This window comes from Dermacentor andersoni, chromosome 2 (assembly GCF_023375885.2).
Source record: "Dermacentor andersoni chromosome 2, qqDerAnde1_hic_scaffold, whole genome shotgun sequence".
NCBI lineage: Eukaryota > Metazoa > Arthropoda > Arachnida > Ixodida > Ixodidae > Dermacentor > Dermacentor andersoni.
In genome coordinates, this window is record NC_092815.1 from 83720494 (window position 1) to 83744127 (window position 23634).

The 23634-nt window shown below is 45.3% G+C and overlaps 1 protein-coding gene across 7 annotated transcripts in view; it reads right to left on the reverse strand.

Moving 5' to 3' along the window:
* LOC126541746 (aquaporin-7-like) overlaps positions 1-23634 on the reverse strand; it is a 155411-nt gene that overhangs the window by 46385 nt on the left and 85392 nt on the right. For 6 of the 7 annotated variants that reach the window (XM_050188667.3, XM_050188663.3, XM_050188664.3 and 3 more), the window contains exons 2-4: positions 20545-20671; positions 16106-16243; positions 13188-13306 (exon numbers count right to left, since the gene is read on the reverse strand). In XM_050188667.3, the coding sequence (XP_050044624.1) occupies positions 13188-13306; positions 16106-16243; positions 20545-20671 (384 nt within the window). Of the gene's footprint in view, positions 1-13187; positions 13307-16105; positions 16244-20544; positions 20672-21683; positions 21762-23634 lie in introns of those variants that run through there. The other variant, XM_055076886.1, reaches the window with a different exon arrangement.

Consider the following 23634-nt stretch of genomic DNA (forward strand, 5'->3'; position numbering starts at 1 on the left):
GGTTGCATAAACTGTCAGTTTCCACACTTGCATAAGATGAAGGTTTGGCTTGTCATTCTTAAAGCATGCTGAGACAGACGCACTGCACAGTTTATTTCCGAGTCCCAAACGTATGTGTCGTTGTTGACCAAGAGCTTGTTAAAAACCAAGCAAGCTTAGTGTGAGCTGTCTCATACTGACTACAAATTTCAAAAAATTAATAAGAAAATAAATATATCTGTCATCCTGATTGCTGATTTGCTGTTCCTAAGTGATGGAGTAGTGCGAAAGTGACATATTTTATTTGTACATATTGTACTCAACCCACTGCAACAGTAAAAAAAAAGGAAAGAAAGGAAGGAAAATGTAATTTTGTGAAATTATACAGATGGAGCATCCTTCTTTTTTTTATGCTGAAGTAAACAATCAATATATGCACATGTGAATACGGTATATGTGCATGCACTAGAATAACTTTCACCAGTCATATTATGTCAGCAAGACAGCAAGGTGGGCGAATTGGTTAGGATTTATCTTAGTTTTGGTAACAGCTGGCGCAAAGGTACGATGAGTAGAAAACGTTATTAAATACACGAGCAGGGCTGTTAATGGTTTGTGAACACTTTTCTGTAACGCTATGTGTTATATCCGTGTCCACAGCGACCAGACCGGCATGGATAAGCGTAGTTTATGATTGAGCTCTTCCTTGTCATTTGACGCGCTGATAACCACGACTTATTACAATACGGCAGTTTCTTAACGTTTGCTAATCCGGCTTGGGCAAAGCTCCCGTCGTTGTGTGCCACCTCACGTCCGCCGTACGCGGTGCCGGCCGGGCAATAATAGATTGACTTTTGGATGGTAGTACGCTCGCTGCGTGAGGGCACCCCGCAGGTGAAGGGCATGGGAAAATAGCCCATTCTTACGACGCGGGGTTCGGTATGTGACCTGTGATTAGCCCGAGGGTTCAGATTAACTGCGTAGCTGTTGCGCGGCCCAATGCTTCGCGCTGCCCGATTGCAGACGGTGGACATTGTAACATATTTTAATTTCGCTTGCGTTTCGCTCGCGCAAGAACTTTCCACGACTCGCTGACTTCCCGTCTGTTGCCAATGAATGTTCCCCGGCCAGACGCTCCTAGGTCCAAGCCCGGCCCGGGCCCGAGTCAGCAATTGCTTGGCCGCCCCGAGCATCCTTGGACCGAGTTTGGCATATGCGGCCGACAACGCTTTCTGTCTGGCCAGCGCTAGTAGTAAAATCGTGTTTTGTCAACAATTAAGTTAGCGTGTTGACGGTACGTGAAACGTCGATCGCTTCCGTATCGCAGCTCTGTTGGCATTAGCTTTTTTTTTTTTCTTATTGTGTTACACAATAGGTGCGATTGCGATCACTTTATTCCGACGGTTATGCTATGTTATGATAGAGCAGGCAGGCCGGATCGAGATGCCGTACTCGCTAGGGCCTTTCCTTGCCGTGCTGCGCGTACACTATCACCGATAGGTCGTTTATATGGACGGTAGGTAATAATAATAACGATAACCCCGAGAAAGGAATCCATTGACATACTGGCCCTGAAGATACGTTCATGTTTGCCGAATCGCACCGTATGTATGTATGTATGACTCGGTCGAATTGGCACGTACAGTTGAGAGGCTCTCATGAGATATGCTCGCCGACGACATGCCGGTGAAGTGCTGTTTAGTATTTTTCTCGCACACAACTATGTAAACGAACTTCCTATTAGCGTGTAGACGAATGATGAGGGCGGCATATAGGTACAGTACCGTACATATTCGCCTGAAGAGGAACATTACAAATGTGCACATGGTATTCACATTTTATTAATTTAATGATGATATATGTGGGCTGTGTGGACCTTTAGGGTGTAGTGTAATATGCAATGTAGGAATGAAGTATTAAGAACACAACAACAAAATTTCTTGTCATATGACCAACTGAGTAAAATCTGCTTTTCAAGTGAACAAACATACCCCACAGGAATGCCACTTGTAGCTTTTTCAACTGAGCTACCACATTTTTAGTCACATATGCAGCTAGGGTATGCAATCCAATTTTAGAACATGGCTTAATTAGCAAAAAGCTTTCATAATCTTGAATACAGTTAATGCATTAGAGGTGCAGCCTTAGTTACTGTACACATTGCATAATCTGCACACTGCAGAGCATTAATTTGCATAATTGTTTTGTACTTTCTTCTGCATGTGGCTGCAAGCCTTTGTTTTCAAGAGTGCACCTAGGAAGAAAAGTGTTTGTGTTTGGTTTGGATGATGCAAGCTTCGGTGGCCAAGAGAAGAAACATGCAAATTATAATATTTTTTTATTAAGATAGCTGCATTGAACCAGCAGGACCTACCTTTCATACCATGATTAGGGCAAGACAGATGGCACCTGACAAAATCCAGAAAATGTATCATCCACTCTGAGTAATTGGTGAGCAAGCTTCAATACCATGAGGGGCCAGTGAGCCTTGGCTTTGGTATGACAGGAACAGTCTTGAAAATACCAAAACATATGTGCATAAGGGACAGGAGTTGCCTCTGTCTGTGACCCACTGATGACTCCATTATAAACGTAAGCAGCAGTGCTTGTGCCATGCCCTGCTGCTTAATTTCAGAGAGACTAAGAGATGAACGAAAGGCATAGTTAGAAACATTGAGAGGAGCATTATTTATTGTTCTTTTGCAATATCATGCTGCAATTACCACAAATTATAAACACTGCAATAGTTGTCTCTAGCTTACTCATTTGAATAATCGTTCCATTCACAGTCTCAACTCAACAGCATAACACAACATATTAACTTATTGCGCTAAAGTCTGAGAGTGTGTTGGTTACATATACTAGATTTGGTTACACCTACGTATACTGGATGAGTGAGGGGCATATGAACACACTTAGTGCTGCTTTCCAACTGAGATTATTCAATCCATTGAGCAACCTGACTTTAAACTTTTGCAGGTGACTGTTCAAGTCAATGCACATACATTTACCCACATCTACTGTTTGTTCTATATTGATTTCTCTTTTACGAGTAATCACTGTGGATTATAAGGGATATTACAATTAAACATTGAAGGCCATAATTATGAAAATAATATGGCCTTTGAAAACAAAAAGCATAGACAGGCCATCAAAATGACAGCAAAAATAAAGAATAAATTAATTGTTTGTTTAAAAAGAAGCCTAATAAGCTTATTAAATCACCCATGACATGCCTCTTAATTGGCTCTTGAAAGTTGAGCTCCAAGACTGGCATGCTGTGTATATCACTGACAGTAAGCACCAGACTAGCAATACCAGAGTAACAGGGGAATCACCCATTGCAATCACCTCTGAAAATTTAGTCAATGGAGTTAGAGAGCTCTTCTAAATCACCTTTCTAGCAGCGGAGTAACACTGTACCATTTTGGAACAATACATTTGTGTTTCTCTGACATGACCCAAATACCTCAAATGATTCCCAGTACATATGGGAGAAGTAACCATGAATGGCCCTCCCAACCTCAATGAGAAGGCCGACCGAGCCGCGCGAGAACTAACCCACCGCGTCTCGGACAGTGACGGCACAACACCCCGCAACCGCCGGGGAAAGGGGAAGGACTGCGGGAAGGCAACGAGAACGAAGTAGCGATACGAGACAACAGGGACAGACTGGTCACGTACCACGACATACTGACACACTATACGAAACGAGGAGAAACATACCCACAACCCCGCAAACAACTCGACAGGTTTCAAGAAACAGATTGGAGGAGGTTGCAAACCAGAACATTCCGAAACCCAGTACATTTAGACAGAGTAAATTCAACACAATACCCAGACGCGAGCTGCAAGCTCTGCAAGCACGAACCCGCAGACAATGCACAGATCTCATGGAAGTGCACACAGATCAGATCGATATATCTAGAGGACAAGATAGAACAGGACCTTCTCGAGGAGCGATAGCTAAGCGCTTTGACTAGCTCGGAACTACACAACCAACTATGGGCTATCCAGTGGGCTCGGGCAGCAGTGGAAAGGCTATGCCTCACCGCACATAATGCCCGGGTGGCCTGAGCCTGGGCTGGAAACCTTGCAGATCCTTTTCTCATTAAAGTTATTTCCGTACGTCCCTCCCTGGTTCAAAAAAATTTACCTTCCTAAACGCCATGTGCATCTTTAGAGGCATGACTTATAGAGATACACTGGCAATTTAATCTCTTCCCCATGGATGCTAAAAAGTCTCAAAAGGCAAAATCCTAGTCGCTGATAGATGCTTCATATCAAAGAACATTTGCCCTTTTTACACACAATGCTTTGTTTAAGGTCACATTCAGAGCAAGTGAAAAGCACAATTAGGCCTATAATTCCCTGCCTGTAATGATACTTTGTACAAACTTGCTGTGAAACAGTATTGCATGAAGCTACACTGACTCTCTACAACTGCAGAAGAAAACTCTTTTCATTCAGGCAGCAGTGACATTTCTTTCCATTCATAATAAGTGAGTCAAGATGCCTGTGCTCACATTATTAAAATTACGTATTTCTTGATAATAAATTGCAGTTAAGAATACTGCGTCCTTGACAGTGCTTGCAAAATTGATGCAGCAATGGCTGTCAAACTTGAGCGTAAAAGCATGTGTCGCATCAGAGCAAACTTTTCGGGGTAGAAAGACGGTAAGTGAGCCTGGCACAAGAGGTGCGGGTAGATACATGTTCTTGATGTTGTTGTGTTCTTTGTTATCTGCCATGGCATTGAAAAGGCCAGAGATGTGTCCCTGTACCTAGTGTAAGCAAGCATTAAAAGTAAGTAGTTGTGAAGCTTGTGTATCTTCTGACAAAGCTATGTGGCTTTACTGTCTTGCTTCAGCTGCTAAATGGCACTCAAGGAATTGGTGTGTCTGTATTTGGGTGAAGTTTGATAAAAATGAGGCTGCCTCATTGGTGTCATGTGTGACTTTACCGTGTACCAGCCCCGTTCTGCAGACTCTTGTCATGTATGGTATGAAGCTCAAGTAGAGTTGCAGACATCCATTGTAGATTCCTTATTTTTATAAAGAGGGAAGTACTTAAGGCTGACTGATACTATGCTTCCATCTCTTGTAATAGCAGCGTCTGTACAAAATACATTGGTCCAAAGGAACATCAGTGTACAGCCGTGCCATGGCCTTAAGTCTGTTCTTGCACCCAAGCAATCGGAAGTGACTGCAACATGCAACCTCTTTAATTCAAATGCTCATTCACATTGAATTAGCAATGCTGCCGTGGTGTTCACCTGGGCATGTTCTTGAGCGAACAGAGGGAGAGCAGCTATTGCCCTCATCACGTTCTGAATAATGATCTCAATCTGGTCCGTCTGCTTCAGTGAGGGCCAGTAAAGCTGAGCCTGATAAATAATATGTGGCTGGAGTACAGACCAAACAGCATTACTGGCTATTTCGGTACAATCTTCTCCACATTTAGATGCAATCCTTCATATCAGGTGGAAGGTTGACATTGGTGTCTTCTTTATTTTGCCTAGCCAATTTGATCTTGTTCTGGATTGGCGAACATCGAGACCAAGGATCCGTACTTCTATTTCTTGTAACAAGGACCAGTGCCGGTAGCCAGGAATATATTGGTGCATGTGTTGGGGGGGGGGTGGTGAGCATTGTCTGCACATTGTCCTATGCCAGGTAAACAGACATGTTGGGTTCGGGGGCAAGGAGTTACGTTCCCGGTGTAGAGCATGCTGCAAAGCAATGCCGGTCTAGCCTGGTGTGGTTGGAAACGCCTTTCTCAAACTAATTGCCAATAATTGTTAGAAAGCTATATTGTGGCTACTTTTCCTTGCAGCAAGGTGTGTATTGTCCAAAATGAGTGATGCACGAATGATGGATGTCGCTGCACCTATTGCTGCCTGCAAATGTGAGCCACCATTCAGGAGCACAGCAGTACTGGACGGTAGTGCTAGTAAATTTACATAATTAGCAAGGCTTCAATATGCATACCCTGGAGTTAAATGTCAATATTGATTAAAATGACTGTGACATATGAGTAGGCTTTGTTTTTTGTGGCCATTATCTGGCTTTCGCGCACCCCCTGGATGGGCTGTATTATTCTTGCATCCCTCTGACAACAAACATTTGCTTGTGAGTACTTCTTGCTACCTTTATTACTGATTTCTTTTCTTGATACTCAGATCCCTGTCTTTGCAATGTGGCCTCTGGCTGTTTATGTTCTTAGGAATGCAGACTTGTATGATGTTAACATATCTGAAAAGAAGCAGTATACACACTGAATACTTGAATGATAGAAAGCCACTGCTGTAAAATTAATGGTCAATCTCGGAAAGGGTCACCTGAATTGGCCACAATGAATAATTTACTGAAGCTATAAAAGCTGCTTTTCTGAATAAATTTTCCAAGACAAATACAGCAATATGCATGTCATGTTTGACGAGAATTCACAATTACCTGAAGCATATTTGCTTTGAGAATTAGTCCCAGGTGCCACAAGCACACTTTATGCAGAAGCTTGAAAGCAGTACAGTGACAGCCACACACCTCTACCACGTGGAATAAACAAAATCCCAGACGGTAGCACACTACTCAACCAGTTAAAAAAAAAAAAAAAACACATGTTGTCATTTATTGAAATTGCTCTTTATTTTTAAAAGTTCAATTCAGAACAAGTTACTACAGAGTGTATTAATGTTTATGTTGGTTTCCATATTACATACCCCTCTGTGGCAACAAAATGCTGCACATACGCAATCAGTCATGCATGCCCTCCTACAAAGAGTGAAATGGAAACTGAGTGAATCAAGTGACATGTGGCTCATTTGTAGTTGTAGGTAAACTTGATGGCTGATAGCACTAAGGGCAAGTAATAGTAGTATAAAGTTTATTTCTCTTAGTGGTTTGGGCGGTCGGTGCGTCCCTCAGTCCAGGGCTCCACTGATCTCTGTGGTTTGCTGGGCTTGATCGAGAAGAGCTCTCTGGCTCTCTACATCTTCACTAGCAAGCCAAACATCCCAGTGCCTGTTACTTGGCACTTACGCCATAAGGGGCGAATTGGAATTTGGAGGCTGTAGTTTATACGTTCATGTTACGTGGGCAAGAGTTGGCAGCTCCTCGCACCAAGAACACATACTTTCATAGAATGCAGGGTGTACCTTAGTGAGTATTTGTAGGTGTAAATATGTGTTAGTCTGTACACAGCGCGAATCCCTGGCCTGTTCTTTCATAAGGTTGGAGTGCGGGCGGCTGTATTTTTGTCTCTCCTTTTCCTGGTTTTCGAAGTGTCGTGTGGGTCAATGGGAGTTCCTTGAAAGGACTGACTAGTGCTCGGATGCTTATTGCTCGAGCAGTTCGGTCCACCCTCTCATTTTCCTCGAGTCCAGAGTGCGCCGGGCACCAAATTACCACCTGGTGCAATTCTGTGAATTTTGTATGGGACGGTACCCGTCATGCACGAACAGCATGCTGCCTTAGAGTCCATCATGGCCAATGCAGATTGTTTCTTTTGCTTCTGCATCTCGAAAGGCCAGCGCTATGGCTGCTGCCTCCACGGTGCAGGTTAAAGGGTTCCGAATGGAAGTTGTTATCCCTGTGGACCAATTGAAGGCCACTATTTTGAATTTGTCTGTTACCACTCTACATGCATCTGTGTAGTATACGTCTGGATTTCTTTCACATTTCTTTTGTAAAGCCATTGATTGCGCTTTTCTTCTGCTTTGGTGGTGTTCCGTGCTCATATTCCTTGGGATTCGTGAAACTAGAATTTCCTCTCTTGTTTGTCTGGGTAGCAAAACTGTTTTTTCTCAGCCATACTGCGCTATCAGGGGATATCCTGCCTTTTGTAACAGAGCCTTTCCTTGTTTTGTAGAATTCAGATGTTCTCTCAGGCATGACCACATGCCGTGTCATGTTCTTCATATGTGTTGTGAATACCAAGAGCCTCCAGCTTTTTGGCACATGTGTTTTTGGGAGCCCTAGCTGCCCTGATGATGGAGCTCACTTTAGACATTTCAGCCTTATTTAGTTTTTGAAAGGGGAGGCTATAGGTCACCCTGCTAATAATTAATGCTCGCACAAGTCTGACTGCCTCCGCTTCTTTGAAGCCTCTTTTTTGTTTTGTGACTCTGTGGATCATTTGTGCCCCATTCCTTGTTCTTTGTCTTAATGTTTCTAGCATGTGTGATGCCCTGCTGTTGTCTTGGCACAAAAACTCAGAATACATTCAGGTATGTGGACACCAAGGGCAAGAAACAAGGAAGGAAATTGAGATTGGCTGGGTGGTTTCATTTGATGCAGTGAAACGTAACTAAAGTCCAAGTATGCATTCACACGACATCTGCACATGAACACGTTACTAAAATACATCAAAGCCTGACCAAGCAAACAAATTCGCAGGCCTATTTGAATTTATTCCATTTGTCCTTTTCAGCACTGGTCAAACGTGCAATACATGACTATGAAAACACAGTTAGTGTCTGTATACAAAAAAAAAAAAGAAATTGTAGGCTGTAACTGCCTGAAACTGTGATTTCTAATGCACAAACCTTTGTGCATAGACAACTTGATACAAGGAAGTGCTGGTACAGATTTCCCAGTGAAAATGCATGCAGTTTGAAGCTTATTTCACAAAACTGACAAAATGAACGTAATTGTGTGCACACACTGCGTGCCTCCATTTAACACAGAAACAGGCTGGCTGTTCGCATTGTTCATGCTGCATAACAGTTATTTGCCGCCTTAAAAATAATGTTGCTGTGACGCAAATCGCTCCCAGTTGAAAAAGACAACAGGAATTCCTGTCGCAACTACGGAAATTTCTGTTGTACGACAGAAGTTCCTGATGTTTCTGTAGTTGCGACAGACATTTCTGACATTATGACAGAAATTCTGATGTCCCAACAGAATCGTCCTGTCGTGAAGACCAAGAGTTCTGAAGTCGCAACAGCAACTTTCTATCGCAACAGCGATTCTGACGTCGCAACAGGAACTCTCTGTCGGGACTACACATTTTCGGTCGTGGCGTTAGAAATGTGCCACTTTCTGTCGCAGCGACATAATTTCTGACGCCGCGACAGAAGCGCTTTCAGTCGCGACGCTTTAAAATTGTATGTCAATTTCGCATCGGTGGTGTACCCTGTACTTTTCTCTTGCGCGGTATTCAATCGTGCTTCTCTGAAGCCGGCAATGCTGATAGCACAGACAGCGGTATTAAAGTCGACGTGGCCAATTGTTATAATTGTGCCGTGACGACGAAGCACCATAAATGCCCTACCGGCCTCCTCAAAATCGGCCGCTGATGAAAATCATATCATCTGCGGGAATGGCTGCGTATCCGTTTTGTGTTATTTGGCAAGATGTGGCACACAGGCCTGTGGACTTACATGTGCCGTTACACTGACACAGTTAACTTCCCAGAAATATTGCATAAGCTTTTACAAAGCGAAAAAGAAGTTTTGGGTTGTTCCACAAAGTTGCGTGAAAAGCTGTCTCGCTCGGGTCTCATTATTCTGGTACAGCGCTGCCGAGAGATGCCAGTATGCTGTCAGAATGAACAATCATCCACGAATGTTTATGTAGCTATCTTGCATTGAACACAGAATTATATGCGCGCTCAAAAGTGCAGAGCGAGAGACAACTGTCGAAATTAGCAGTAACAACCTAACAGTGTCCCCGGTCACCGTTGTCTATTTCTGTATTTCTTATTTAATATGGATATCCTACAGCAAAATCGATGTTCTAGCACTACACAATGTACCTGTCGATGGTAAGAACACTTTTACTTTTCTAGAGATGCGGCAGTTGACGCGGTGGAATGAAAGCGCCTGTTGACTCTTAAAATGCAAATATAAACATAAACGCAAAGTGTTTGTATAGCTGAAATATACTCCAAGGCGCATATTCGGCGTGGCGTAGTGGTAAGATGCTGTGCTCGGGATGCCTCAGTCCGGAGTTCGAATCCCCTACGGGGAGATTTTTTTTTCCTTTATTTTTTTTCTTTTTTCTACAAACAAATTTACATAGCCTTAAAGAGGTCTCTGTCAATTTTTAATTGAATATTGATCAAGAACTACAGGGCGTCACACTACGGACAACAGAACGACAGACTAAAATTTCCTGTTGTGTTTTTCAAGTGTGCTGTCACAACCTATATCGACACTTAAGGCGAAGTGGTTATCAAACACACCTGATGACGAAACTCCAATACTCTTTGACCCGCCGTGGTTGCTATAAGCGTCCTTGGAGTTGTGCTTAGTATTAAGCACGAGGTCACAGGAACAGATCATGGTTCTCACACGTAAAACACGACAATTAAATTGAAAAAGAGAAAGAAAAAAGTTGAAACGTCTCTTTTTTGTGCGGCACTGGCTTCTTGAGTTTTATTGAGAGGACCGGTAAGTCTCAACACCGCGACATAAAAGGTGTGAGCATTATGCCCGTAGCGCAATGCTTCCGCGCCGTACTCACCACCGCAGCTTGAAAAGGCCGCGTCAAATATGAGGCAACTGGGCAAGCGGTAATCCGAAAGGCGCCGTTTCCAAAAGCAGTCGACACCGTACGCGGTCCGATTTTGTGAGGACTGTGGGTGAGGTTTCACTAGCCGCTGTCATATCGTGGCGCAGGAGGGAATACCCGAGCACGGCCGCGCGAACCACGAAAGTGTATTGTAGTACACAGATCACGTCAAAGCGATGACTACGCGGTGGCCGATCACCGCCGTGCTGCGCAGTGGGGCAGGTAGCTTTCTTGTGAGGTTCCACACTACACGAAACACTCTCCGACGGCCGCCAAAATTACCTCGTAAGCACGCATATAGACACACACGCAGAACTACGATGAGCAAAACAGGTGCCGTCACCGGCGCCGACGACAGTGGCGCTTTGCGAGCTTTGCCTTCAGTTTCACTTTTAGTTGATGGGAAGACGAACAGAAGCGAGGACATTCTGCGGCCTAAGCCGTCGAAATTTTGCATGGTCTTGCTTCCGAAGACAGCTCGTCAGATGCCGACCGGGGGTTCTGGCAGCGCGACAGGACATTGTGGTCGACGAGACGAACAAAGCGTCTATTATATCGCCCTAAATAAGTTGGCTTGCACTCCGGAAATGTATAAATTTGCAGAAAGAAAAAAAAGAGAAGAAGAACCACTTGGACAATATATCTCTCCTTTCTCGTTTCCTTCTCACAGATGTGTAAAAGAAAAGAAAATAACGCATAAAATAAGAAACAGAACTCCGTTTACGCTAAAGGGAGGCCTGTATCTTCTAAACTCCCTCTTAAAAAGGATGTAGAATTGAGGTTCTGTCTCCTTCTTTCATCCGCATTTTGCGAGGGAGAGAAATGGAGGACGCTGAGCATTTCTACACCACTCTAAGGGAGCACGGTTTTCAGGCACGTAGTCTCAAGGGAGGTCACATCCCTTAAAATGCCTTTTTCGGCTCATTTCCGTTTACAGTGTGCACAGTGAAATCAAAGCTTCGACGGCACATCGAAATGGAAGTGCGCTCAACGTGGCTGCTTCCCAGTAGTTGTTACTGTGTCATTGTCGTTGTTATTGTTGTCGTCTTCGTTGATGTTCAACCCTAGCGTTGTCTAAGCCTTTCCTATAGCACATCCTCTGCGTCATCTCGCTACTTCCTGCGCTGCTGCAATGCGTCTTGTGCTTCACACGCATTAGCTCTTTAGAACCTCATCAGACCAAAACAAAGGCTTTCGTGATTTTCAAAACTAAACCAGAAATAATATGAAAAAAATTATTGTGTAACATAATGACAGATGCAGCCGGCACTATATTTCGAGCGCTAATCATTTTTGTTGCCATCAGTTTTAGAGGAAAAATGGTACTTTTGAAAACAACGTCCGCTTTGCTGACTTCACGCGGGTTTGCTATAAGTGGGCATCTTGCAACCACTTCCAGAAAAAAAAAACAGCCTTTTCGTGCCACCACGAGTCTAGCATTGAATCGCGAACGGAATAAAAATGTAGGTCTCAACGAGGCAAAAGACGAGGATTATTGGCAGAGTAGGTAAAATAAATTGTTTAGACGTAATTATCGCGCCAATATTGTCCAAAATTAACTAAGTTGCGCTATGCCCATGTAGAGGATGAACCACTCTAGATCGATACACGTTGAAGCTGCCGTGTGGCACGCTTCTGGGGAATGGAGCGTGCTCGTTTGGACTCAAGGGCTTGCGGTAGGCAATGGTTTCTGAAAAGCGGCCTCACCGATGGCTCAAAAGAAACGATAATTGGTCGCAGAGAAAGTAAAGTTAATGATGTAGGTGTAACTAGCGCCAATATAGTCGAAAATTAGCCACATTACACCATAGACTTCTCGGGATCAGCCCAGCTGGCCTGGTTAAAAAAAAAAGAAAGGATCAACCAAGTTTTGACACTAAAAAGGACAAGGCCGACGTAATTGCGCGTGCAATACGCTATCAATAAGATACAAAATGAGTGAATAATGTGCTTAAAAAAACAGACAGAGACAGAGTAAAGGTGTAATCAACATTTAATAATAGAAGCATTTTAACCATGGCGTACGCCGACGTTCTCTTTTCCATCGTCGACACTTGATTGAATTTCTTTTTCTTTTAAACATTCCACTACATTTTCACCGATGACGAAAAATGAATGTGCAGTATATTTCAAATGCCACCAAATCACGCAGCCTTTATGTGAACAAACTGGACAGACGATCTCTTTGCCCACATACACGGAGGTGCTGACGCGACCCGTGCCATCCGATCAAACAAGTTATTTTTCAGAATCGTAAGAGACCAGTCGAAAACAAAAAGAACTGACTTTCATGTTTTGTCCCCAGGATTTTGTTGGGTCTGAGAATAATGTGCTGGAGCCAGTATGTACAAGGTAGACGCTATGGTGCCGGTACCCGGATATTCAGGACGAAGGTTCGATTTCCGACACGATTACAAGAACAGAATTTTCTGTGCTGCCTGACGGCTGCTAACAGACGGGGTGGAGTGAAGCCATATAGTTTTGGCTTTTAGGTAGAGGTTCTCTGAAACTTGGTTAGAGCTTCAAAACCCTGTTGCGAACCGATGCTAATCAGAAACCTGTTTCGTGCAACCTATGTGCACTGAACGCTTCAGTAAAATCATTCAGGCTATCGCTGTTTTTTCCTCTTCTTTTTTTTTTTCGTTCAAAGCGCGTCAATATCGAGCACACAGTGTCGCCAGGGTCGTTTCTTACCTGGTCGACCAGGCCGTTACCAGTGCTGACGAATTCCTGAGGATAGGAGGCGAAGATTCCCGCCGTAGCGTTTTCACCGGTCACCGCCCGCACTCCGCCGTCGTAATGGTCCAGTGCGCCTGCGAATGGTGCGCGTCGCGTCCGTGAATGAACACCGAGCTTCGGTCGCCGTGCACGTCTGGCTCAGTCCACATCGCGTATGCGAGCACAGTGTAATTTATCGAACCCTGCATCCCGTCTTCTTGAAAGACTCACTCCCCGAGACCATAGAACGTTTCACCTTAACCATGTACTTCAAACCTTCAATATGGGCTGGGCGAAATTTTCGTAGACAACCACAATCCTGAGCCAAAAGCGCCAGTCTGCGGCCTAGGTTACGATGAAGCGTATTGTCTTGCTTCCAATGAGTAATATAACGTAGTAGTAGTAACGTAGTATACCAGCCTCTTTACAGCAAATCGTTTAGAACGAAAGAGAACACTATTGTACTCTGACTACAGCGACTGCATCGCTGGCTACGGTGGCCCACCAGTTGGTGGTCGTCCTTACCAATTACGAAAAAAATTTTTTTGAGAAGTCATCAGCTTTATAAATTTGGCACCAACATATGATTAAGAAGAAGAAGACGTCGACCCCATTCTGATTTGCTGTCCGTGGTTCAGGGGGCAAAGACATTCGTTCACCACTGCCCTCAAACTTCCTGAAGACTCGACCGCCTGTCAGAACACAAAATATCACACTAAGGGCCTCATCAATATAGGAAAAAATCGCCATATATAAGAGAGTGCAACGACTGGTCCTCTTTCATCAAACGATTGGTCTTGCGATTGGTCAAACGATCTGTAGTATTTATACGTGTTCTTTCTTTCTCTCTTCTCTTTATCGCTAGTGCGTTGCGTTCCTCGTTCTGCTGTTCCTAGGGGGATAGATACTTGAAATGGTAAACATTATAGGGCTATCAAGGAAGGCCACAGCCTGTAGCCATGGTGACTAGTCTTCGTCAGGGCATAAACTGTTGAAGACAATTCCCCTTTTGCCGAAATGTTGGCAACAGGCTGAGGCCCGTTGATAAGTTAGAGCAGAGTTTCTATATCATACATTTTAAAGGCACGATTGCGAAGCAGTACGTTCTCGTACACACTAGAAGACTGGGAGGGTTTTGTCAGTCTATTTCTACCCTACTCTACATGTTGCCATTTTGAATCCATTAGATATAAAGCAGTCAATCAGCTTCGTTTAGGGCCAGAAAGAGTCGCCAATTAAACAGTAAACATAATGTTGGACATTGGTAGGGCATTTCTTTCATCCTAAGAATCTGTTAAACTGCAACTTAACCAGCGACAAATGAGAAGGGCCGCTGACAGTGTACTGGTCTTCCTTAGATACTTTACGAAGTGTTGTGAAAGTTAGGTACGAAGTCAAAGAAGTGCCTTTACTTTACTGTTTTAATATTCGAACATGCTGCCATGCTGTACATTAGGGTGTCTAAATGAAAGAGTGAAGGCTCTCGTCATCCGATTCGCATCGATTTTATCACCTGTTAGCGCATGAACGTATGCCAATCAGTTGTTCTTGTCACTTGTGTTCACGTGTAGAAGTTAATGTTTCCACAAGGCGTCATCAGGACTATGATCAGTCAACACCTACTGAGGAAAAAGAAACTGTTGCTACGGTTGATTCGTGAGAAGGGTAGGGACGTAAACGCTACAAGCCGAATGCGGGCGAAGAACGTGACGCACGCGGGAGTACAAATAAGACGACATGTGGTAGCGCTGTCCCCCGCGGTCCAATTTTTCGTTCTATATATGCGGTCTCGGCCAGCTGCCTTTAGACGGGTAGCGGTTAGCCAAGAGAGGTGGGACAAGGACTAAAGGTGCCCAGTGCTTTGAGGAGCCCACATACGCCCTCACAGCACGTTCAGCCCGGATGTCGTAGGACCCGAGTCCTTTCAGCCACCGCACCTGCTTGGGTGGGCGATGAGAGGCATTGTTGCGAAGAAGGGAAAAGCTGGAAAGAGCGAGGTGAGACAAATTCTGAATATGTGTCTCACAGGTGTTCGTGTTTTCGTAGGGCGGATGGAGCCTGAGGTGCAGGAAACTCAGTACGCGTTAAAACTACACTTCATAGGAGGGGGAGGAGGAAAAACTTTATTTGTTCTAATTGGTTAGAAATTAGCGGTGGCAGAGGTGGTCGGCCGTCTTCACGGTCTTCCCCATCTGCGCAGGGTCGATGCCCCTATTCCAGGGCACCACTAAGGGTGGCTACTCGGTGAGCGTGCCTTACTAGTCCATACTGGACTTTCGGGTCGCTGCTGGAGAGCACCTTCTCCCACTGCTCCGCAATCGGGTCTTTTATTGAAGGAATTGTTGATTGTGAACGCATTCCCATGTAATGTGATATAAGGTGGGCTTGGCGCCGCACCAGGGGCAAATGTCTCTATACTGGGTGGGAAACACCTTGCTTAGTGTGTTTAGATTTGGGTATGTTCCTGTTTGCAGCCTCCTCCAAGATGTTGCTTCATGCTGATTTAGGCTGTTGTGGGGTGGAGGGTATTTGATTCGGACCCCCTTATAGTAATTCAGAATGTCAGAGTAGCTTGGGTCGACTGGTATGGATTCCTCAGGGCCGGTGCTTGTGGCCGCTCGGTTTGTGTGCTCTCGAGCTGCCTTGTCCGCCCTTAGGTTCCCTTCTATTCCAGCGTGTCCCGGTACCCAGAAAATCGTATGCCTGACTTCGTTGTTTTCTATCTCCAATTTCGGCTTTGCACAAAATGTTGCTAAATGCAGGTAGATGACACTCACTCACTCACTCACTCACTCACTCACTCACTCACTCACTCACTCACTCACTCACTCACTCACTCACTCACTCACTCACTCACTCACTCACTCACTCACACAAATTTGTGAAGTACTCACCGCGATACGTGAGGAACAGTATAACGGAGGCGAGGAATGCACCCAGGTACTGTGCTACCATGTAAGGAACGATCTTGCGCCACGGGAACTTGCCTACCGTGGTCACGGCCACCGTGATGGCCGGGTTCAGGTGGGCTCCTGCGAGAATGAACGCACGCGATTTTTGTCATTTGTGTCGTTGGGCTAGTGGTCGTAAGACTTTCTTAGGGCCAAACTTAGGGCCACAGCCGCATGTGAACCCTCAATAGTAAAGGCCATCGAAGCGCCTCGAAAAGGATCTTTCAGAATTTCGCTATAGCCGATACTCGCCAAATACGCTTCATTACATTTTGTCGTTGAGGTGAGTGTTGAAAAGACTGCGTACTATACAAACATTAATTTAGACGAGAGCAAATCTGAAAGTACTCGGATGCCTTTTTCCCTTTGCCGGTGTAGCTGCATTTGTAACGGTGGTTCAATTCAGACTCCTAAACGCGCACTTAGGACTACTTACTCAGTGCTTAGAAACCGACCATACGGAGCGATTACACGTCCCACTTCTATGTAATTACGCGTAACGGTTACTAACATTCTGATCAGTTACTTTTAGTTCGCGCTGCAATTTGTGCCGATATCCCACGTGAAACTTTTACATTCATTTTACTATCAGAAAGCTGCGCTGCGCCGTTTTTAGTCTTCGCTATCCCCCTTTTGTTTTAGCTCGCAATGAGCATCATAGTACAGGATAACGGAGGCTAGAAGTGATTAGCAGTGGCATGCAAAGGCATACCTGCCAACTTGTGAGCTACAAAATTTGTGAAAATTCTGCGCACATGCCAAGGAGTAAGGAAGGAGGGAGAGGTTAATTCGAGTAATTGGCATGAATATTTAACGATTAGTTCCCTTCAGACTGACAAACAAGACATCATTTTTAGATCACAGCGACTTTTCCAGCGTCTTCGTTGTTGCTGGTTTTGTCTAATTCAATAAATCTTCTGAATAAACATGCTCGAAGAAAGTATCGCTCTAGCATATAGCGAATAGTGCTGCCGGCAAAAGGGTGACCCAGTTACAAGCAAAATGTCTTTCTTCTATGCATTTTTATTTTGTCACCTTGCACCGCCCCTTCTCCGGTAAATCTAAGATCGTTTTTCCGCACTGAACCTATTTTTCGTAAACCTTGACGAACCGCCGTGGTTGCTTAGTGGCTATGACGTTGGGCTGCTAAGCACCAGGTCGCGGGATCGAATCCCGGCGACGGCGGCTACATTTCGAAGGGTGCGAAATGCGCGAACATCCGTCTACTTAGATTTAGGCGCATGTTAAAGAACGCCAGATGGTCCCCCACTACGGCGTGCCTCATAATACGATCGTGGTTTGGGCACGTAAAACCCCATAATTTATGTGTTTTTTTTCATCTTGACGCGACATTCGTAACATCGTAAAATCAGTTTAACTTCGCAAACATCGCGAAAAATTTGGGAGAGTTGGCAGGTATGGTTAAAGGGGAATATCGTTGGAGCTGTAGCGACATGTCTTGTTCTACCACTGCTAGTTACACGAATGAGCTAGAGTGGTACAACACACTACAAAGTCACAGCACGCAGACATTGAAGGTGAGAATTCATTAATGTCATTGATTTAAGGGTGCGTGCAACGTATTCTTTTTGTCGCGTGCAACCCGTGATATACGCAGCCATTCATTAGCAAGTCGCCAGTAATTTCGTTGGCATTTTGGTTACATCCTATTCTTTAACTGGATATTGGACGGACAAGTAAGAGGACGAGTAAGACGGACAAGAGGTCATCCAACGTGCAATCTAATCATACTAACACTGCTACCACTTGTTACTACTATGAAAGATCAAGCCGGAAGGCGTAACCAAAGTGGAGAAGAAACGAGGTGTTCTCTTGCAATAAACGCAAAGGCACTTGCTCCTTGATACTTCAACTGAACAATGCTGTTCTAACTTGTGCAGTGTCTCGCATCTTGTGGGGTAGACGACAGGTGTGAACTCGCTCTTCTCAAACAACATTGAGAAGCGGAGCAAGTTTTATGGCCACCAGAGTGCTCCTATCGTTATCGGTAACGAAAGCTTAGTGCGACCAATTACAGTTTGCATCGACTCAACTATAACTTTTTGAGTGGCAATGCTTTGGACGTAAAATCATAAACGTCTGATGCAAGAGGACTTGATTTCCTAATGTACGTCGCATTTAAATAAATATATGCCGATAATCTTGTTTATCATTTTCAACGTAGGCAGTGCGATAGTCATGGCCCGGCTTAAGATACATTCGTTAATTGCGGTAAAATGGTGATGGAAAGATAAGCTGAAATACTAATAAATGAAGTGAGGTCTTTTCGTACCACTATAGCATATAACGGAAGAGCTTAAGACACAACGTGAACAGCGAACCGTGCGTCACCCACAGCATGGTGCCTGATGGAACGAGCGATTGCACTGTAACTAAGTCTAGCCCCCGCAGCAGCCAGCAGAAGTGCTTCCACTGGATAGGCACTTTATCGTATCATCTGAAAAAGAGGGTCATTTGTGGTGAGAACCGGCGGGCGACAAGCAATTAAGCCATGTCGACGATAGTGACGAGAGATATGTAAGACAAAATGTAGCCTAGGTATAGCTGAAGCTTGCATGACCATAGGCACAGATATAGTCTTCGCGCGCCCCCCAGTTCCTCACTTTGAGAAAACCATAAAGCTTGATTTTGAACACCCAGTATACAACAGGGACTGCTGTGAGATTTCTGGTTGATATGGAAACTATAGGCACCGCGCACATAGCTTTTTGACACCTTTGTTTTTGGAGTTGAAAGAAAGAAGAAAAGTGAAAATAAGTCATTCGTTCTTGCGAGCCGTTCTCTTATTTTTGTTTTGTTATTTAAATGAAAATAAAAGAAAGAGACCTAGTCACCTTAGAATGGTGACGGCTACTCCTTTTCCCATAGCAGAAACAACAATATAAAGCTATATGTAAGAAAATGAAAAAAGAAGAAGCAACCACGTCATAGGGTCAGAAATCCGCAGCACCCTGTCATATATACACCCATGAACATATCAATATAGAAGGCAAATGCAAGTTGCGCCACAATGAGTTTGTAAACAAAGTCATAAACACAAGCGGCCGTGATGTAGACTGCGATGAGTATATAAACCGCTAATGGCGAATACACGACAGCGCGTGCCACAATATCAGGCCTTCATTTCACGACGGCCAAAAAGCTGAGCCCGATTCCCCCATTGTTGCAGGAACCTCAACCTTGCCGGAAGGCGATTGGCATTGTTGTGGGGGGAAGCGCGCCAGTCAGTGATGTTGATCGAACATTCCTCCGCGAGAAGAGGTATAACAAACTTGGCGTCAGGCAGTGAGATATATGGTTTATATTTCACTATTTCTGTGCTTCGCTCGCATCCCCGGCGGGATGCATTTATTGTATTTCACTTCTTGCATACCGCATTTCTGAAACGTGCACTGCGAAACATCAAAGCAGAGAACGCTGCCTAGAAGATCTGTTTAATCGACTGCAGCTGTTTTTGTGAGGCATATGACGTTCTTGAGGTTGAACAGTGAAACAGTAGGAGGGAACGAAACGACGATCTGCAGGTTTAGTTCGCCAGTATCATTAATATCGTACGCGTCAATGTACGTGCCGACGTTCGTTTCCATATGTGACTCTACAGAACTCCGGGAGCGGTGCGCTAGGCTTCCAAGGAATGTGGCGCTAGCGCTGTCTGCCATTCAATGCGTAATAGACGTGCGAATGCGTGTGTCCCATGCGCTGCGTATATCTCCGCGCCAGAGCGTGTTCTGCTCAACGAAGAACCGAGTACCTGCAGCGCCTTATTAACACGAAAAAAGGTGCAGTACAACCTGCAGAAAGTTGTAGGAGGGAAAAGCCTGATCGCGCTTCGAACATCTATACTTAGCTCTACTTAGTATGTTCAGCTTTAATGAGAGCGTGAAGCAAGCAAGGCCGGTAGGAACAACGCAGTTTTGACAGATGCATACGGCGTATAAGGAACGCCGCCTCAGAACAAGGGGCTGTACGCAGGGTACGCTTGCGTGTAGAAGATGTAGGTGCTGTCAAAGTGCCTCAGTGACGTAGAGCGAGCGGCACGTACTTAACCTTGGCGAACACACCGTCCGCCTTGTGACGCGAGACTTACTGCTCTTTTGTTCGGTGCGGTATGGCGCGCTTTCAGGTTGGGTTACTGCGAGGGCGATCGTGTTTCTTGGCACCGGGAACAAAGAGGCATTAGGCCTTGTTCCGCATAAAGGTTCCTCATTTGCTCTCGTTATTTAGCGGATCGCGTGACAAATGCCTGCTTAATCCACCGGATGCCGCTTACAGCGTCCTTTGCAAATGCCACGCAGCCGTCTAGATCTGCGAGTGAGTGTGAGTATCGGAATAGCAAGCAAGAAAAGTGCCCCGACGCTCACCGGAAACACCGCCGGCAACCAGCACGCCCAGCATAAGCGCCAGAGCCCATCCCCAGAAGGCGGCGGCATAACCCAAGTTTGGGACCCGGTCGAAGGTCACCACAGCCAGCACTGTGTTGCCGAACAACTGCGAAGGAAAAAAAAACAAAGAACATGAGTCACACATCCGAGTGCTGCATACGATCGAGGTCACACAGGGTCCCAAGTATGGACCTCAGCGATGTAACAGTGCGGTTGTTACTCACTCGAAGTCTCACGACATTCTCAATCGGAATATCAAAATTCAGGGACGCAGGATTCCACGACGCTAGCAGTGAGCTGCTTCCTCCACAACTTACAAATTACTAGCAGAACACAATGGACCTGAAGTAGATCACACACTTTAAGGTTCTACGCTGACGTTTTTACAACGTCCCAAACGAATACTGTCGACTTTCCAACGGCATGCGCATCAACAACCACTAGATTTCGTATATGAGGTTTCAGAACGCCCCTAAGCAACATTTCGGGCTTGAATTAGGTCACACGTTCGACAGATATATTCAATGCTTCACGACGTCCTTGGGAACAACACGATGGGCTTCAAGTATACATCCGTCATTGACGAAGTTGAAGAAAGGTGCTATAGCGCGTATAGGCGGAATTGAAAGGAGCGGTGAAAATATTGGTAGACGGTGGTGCTTTTGCAGCTTGACCTTCCACTCAGCAGCAGACTGCCTTCTGTAGTCCGCAGCTGTCTGCAGGCGCAGAAACTAATGGTTTACTGCTTGCTATAGGCGAAAAAATAATGGATGTGCTACTGGAACAATGGGGCTTTTAGTGCCTGGAGCCTTTTTTTACCGCTTACGCGTATGGATATGCATCGCACGGCGAGACTTCTTATCGTTCAAACTGCCGAGAAATATGGCTGCCAACTGCAAAGTTGGGGCTTTGAGTCCTGCGCTCGCATGCGGCGGAGGTCACGGAAACAAAACGACCGTGTCCCCTCCTGCATCACTTCTTAATTTAAAGGCGATCGCACACGCGGATCACATTCAAAGCACGCGCACGCGCCGATAAAATCAAATTCGAAGCACGTGCACGAGTTAATAAAATTACGAAGTGAAAAATTAGCTCAACGTCGGCTTATATATACATACGACTTTCTTCGCGGTGCTCCCGCCGGCGTTTAATATACAAGCAATCTGCAACGTCGCCCACATACACATTGGCAAGCGCGTGAGAACACCGAGCCATATATACCGGTCGCGCTTTCCTGACGTCTCTATACGCTCGTTTGCCGATAAGCAAATTGGCCCCGCTTCGCTACCGTTTGTGTGTACGCGAACGTCGATCACCGACACGCAGAGCCTAGGCTAGGGATCGGTGTATGCGCTGGCGGCGCTCAATTACGCGCCCTGCCTTTATTCGCTTTCCCCAATATTTGTGCTGCTCAGCGCAGACCGACGTCGGCGTTTGTGTGTACCTTCTAGAACAGTGTGCTGCCGCTCTCATGAATATGAATTCACGGCGCCTACCTTCCATTAGACAATCGTGCGTCCATAAATTGCGGAGCAATTCATCTTTCACTTTCTCCTCGGTATACGCACTCTTGTCTTTTGCTTTCTGGCTCTCCCCGTTCCTCCCCCCCCCCCCCCCCCCCACTTCCCGCACGCCCGCGCTCTGTAAGTTCGCGCAGCTTGCGGACTGCGTGACAGGAACTAAACCACGCAAGTCGCGGGACCACAGGACGTACGTGTTCCTCTCTTGTGTATGTTCATGTGCGTATACGCACACTCAGGTGTATATATATATATATATATATATATATATATATATATATATATATATATATATATATATATATATATATATATAGGCATGCGTGAATGCACCGATTATACGTGCACCGCGTGCACGTATATACGTCGCGTTCAAGGCTCTGTAATTGAAAAATGAGACCACTATTAAGACCGCCACGTACTTGCGGTCATGGCAGTCCGTTCTTCGTCACCCATGTAGAATATATGCGTTCCCGTATACGTACAATACAAGGCAAATAGAAATATATACATATGCGGCTCGCTCGTGCCTGTGCCATCGAGATGTGTGCTGCCGATTAGGTGGCATAATTAACAGAGCTATGGCAGGGCCACGGCGGCCTGCCCCAAGAAAGGGCGATCCCCACGCTACTGTGACCGCGTGCTGTTAAGAAGAGGTGTGAGAAACAATACTCACTAAATTCATAGGTATACACACATAGATGCTCATATTTACACGTGAGCACGCTACCTATGCATGGTCTGCGCTCGTCGCCTCACCTAGAATTCGTGCCTCCGAGCCAAGATATGTCAGACGGGCTCCTTCAGGGTTCCTTCGTGATGACGGAGGACCCATTGTTCGGTTTCGGTAAGATCGCGCGTTTCACCACACGGGTGTAATGGTGTTGTTGCTGCTGTTTGTTGTTATTTTTCTTGGTATGGCGTTGCTTGAGGGAAGGTTTGCGCGCTGTCTCTTTCCATCAGTGGACTAGGTCGTCATCGGATGGGCAGCAGGCCAGGCAGTAATAATCATGTCTCGTTTGTTGGGGAAAGCATGCGTCTGACAGGCGCTTCGGGAAAGGAGAGACATGACATTCTGCGTGTTTACTAAGATTTTGGTTACTGGGTAAAAAGGAAAGAAAAAGAAAATATGCTACGCCTCGGCTTGCCCACATGTTTCAATAAACTGCCCGGGTGTTCAACGTGCATCTCGAACAACATTTGAATTTCAAGTGCAGAATTTGCGTCTGTCGGTCATGCGTGACAGCAAGATCCGAGCGGACTAATGCTTTATGATATGAAAAACATGTTGAGGGCGCGTGATCGAAATCGAAATGCGTGCTTGATATGTTGACCTCCCCTAAAGTGCCCCAAGTTCTGCCCCATCTTGTACATTGTGTTATAGAAGGCAGCAAAGGGAGCATCGCTCTAAATGAAGCAAAAGCACCGAGAGCGAAACATATGCCCGTTTAGTCAATGCGTTCATTCTTTTGCACCCTAAACTCCTGAATTTCAGCATAGTAAAGTTTGCAAACATAGGTTAGATGTGGATCCAAAGCGACATAGCGTT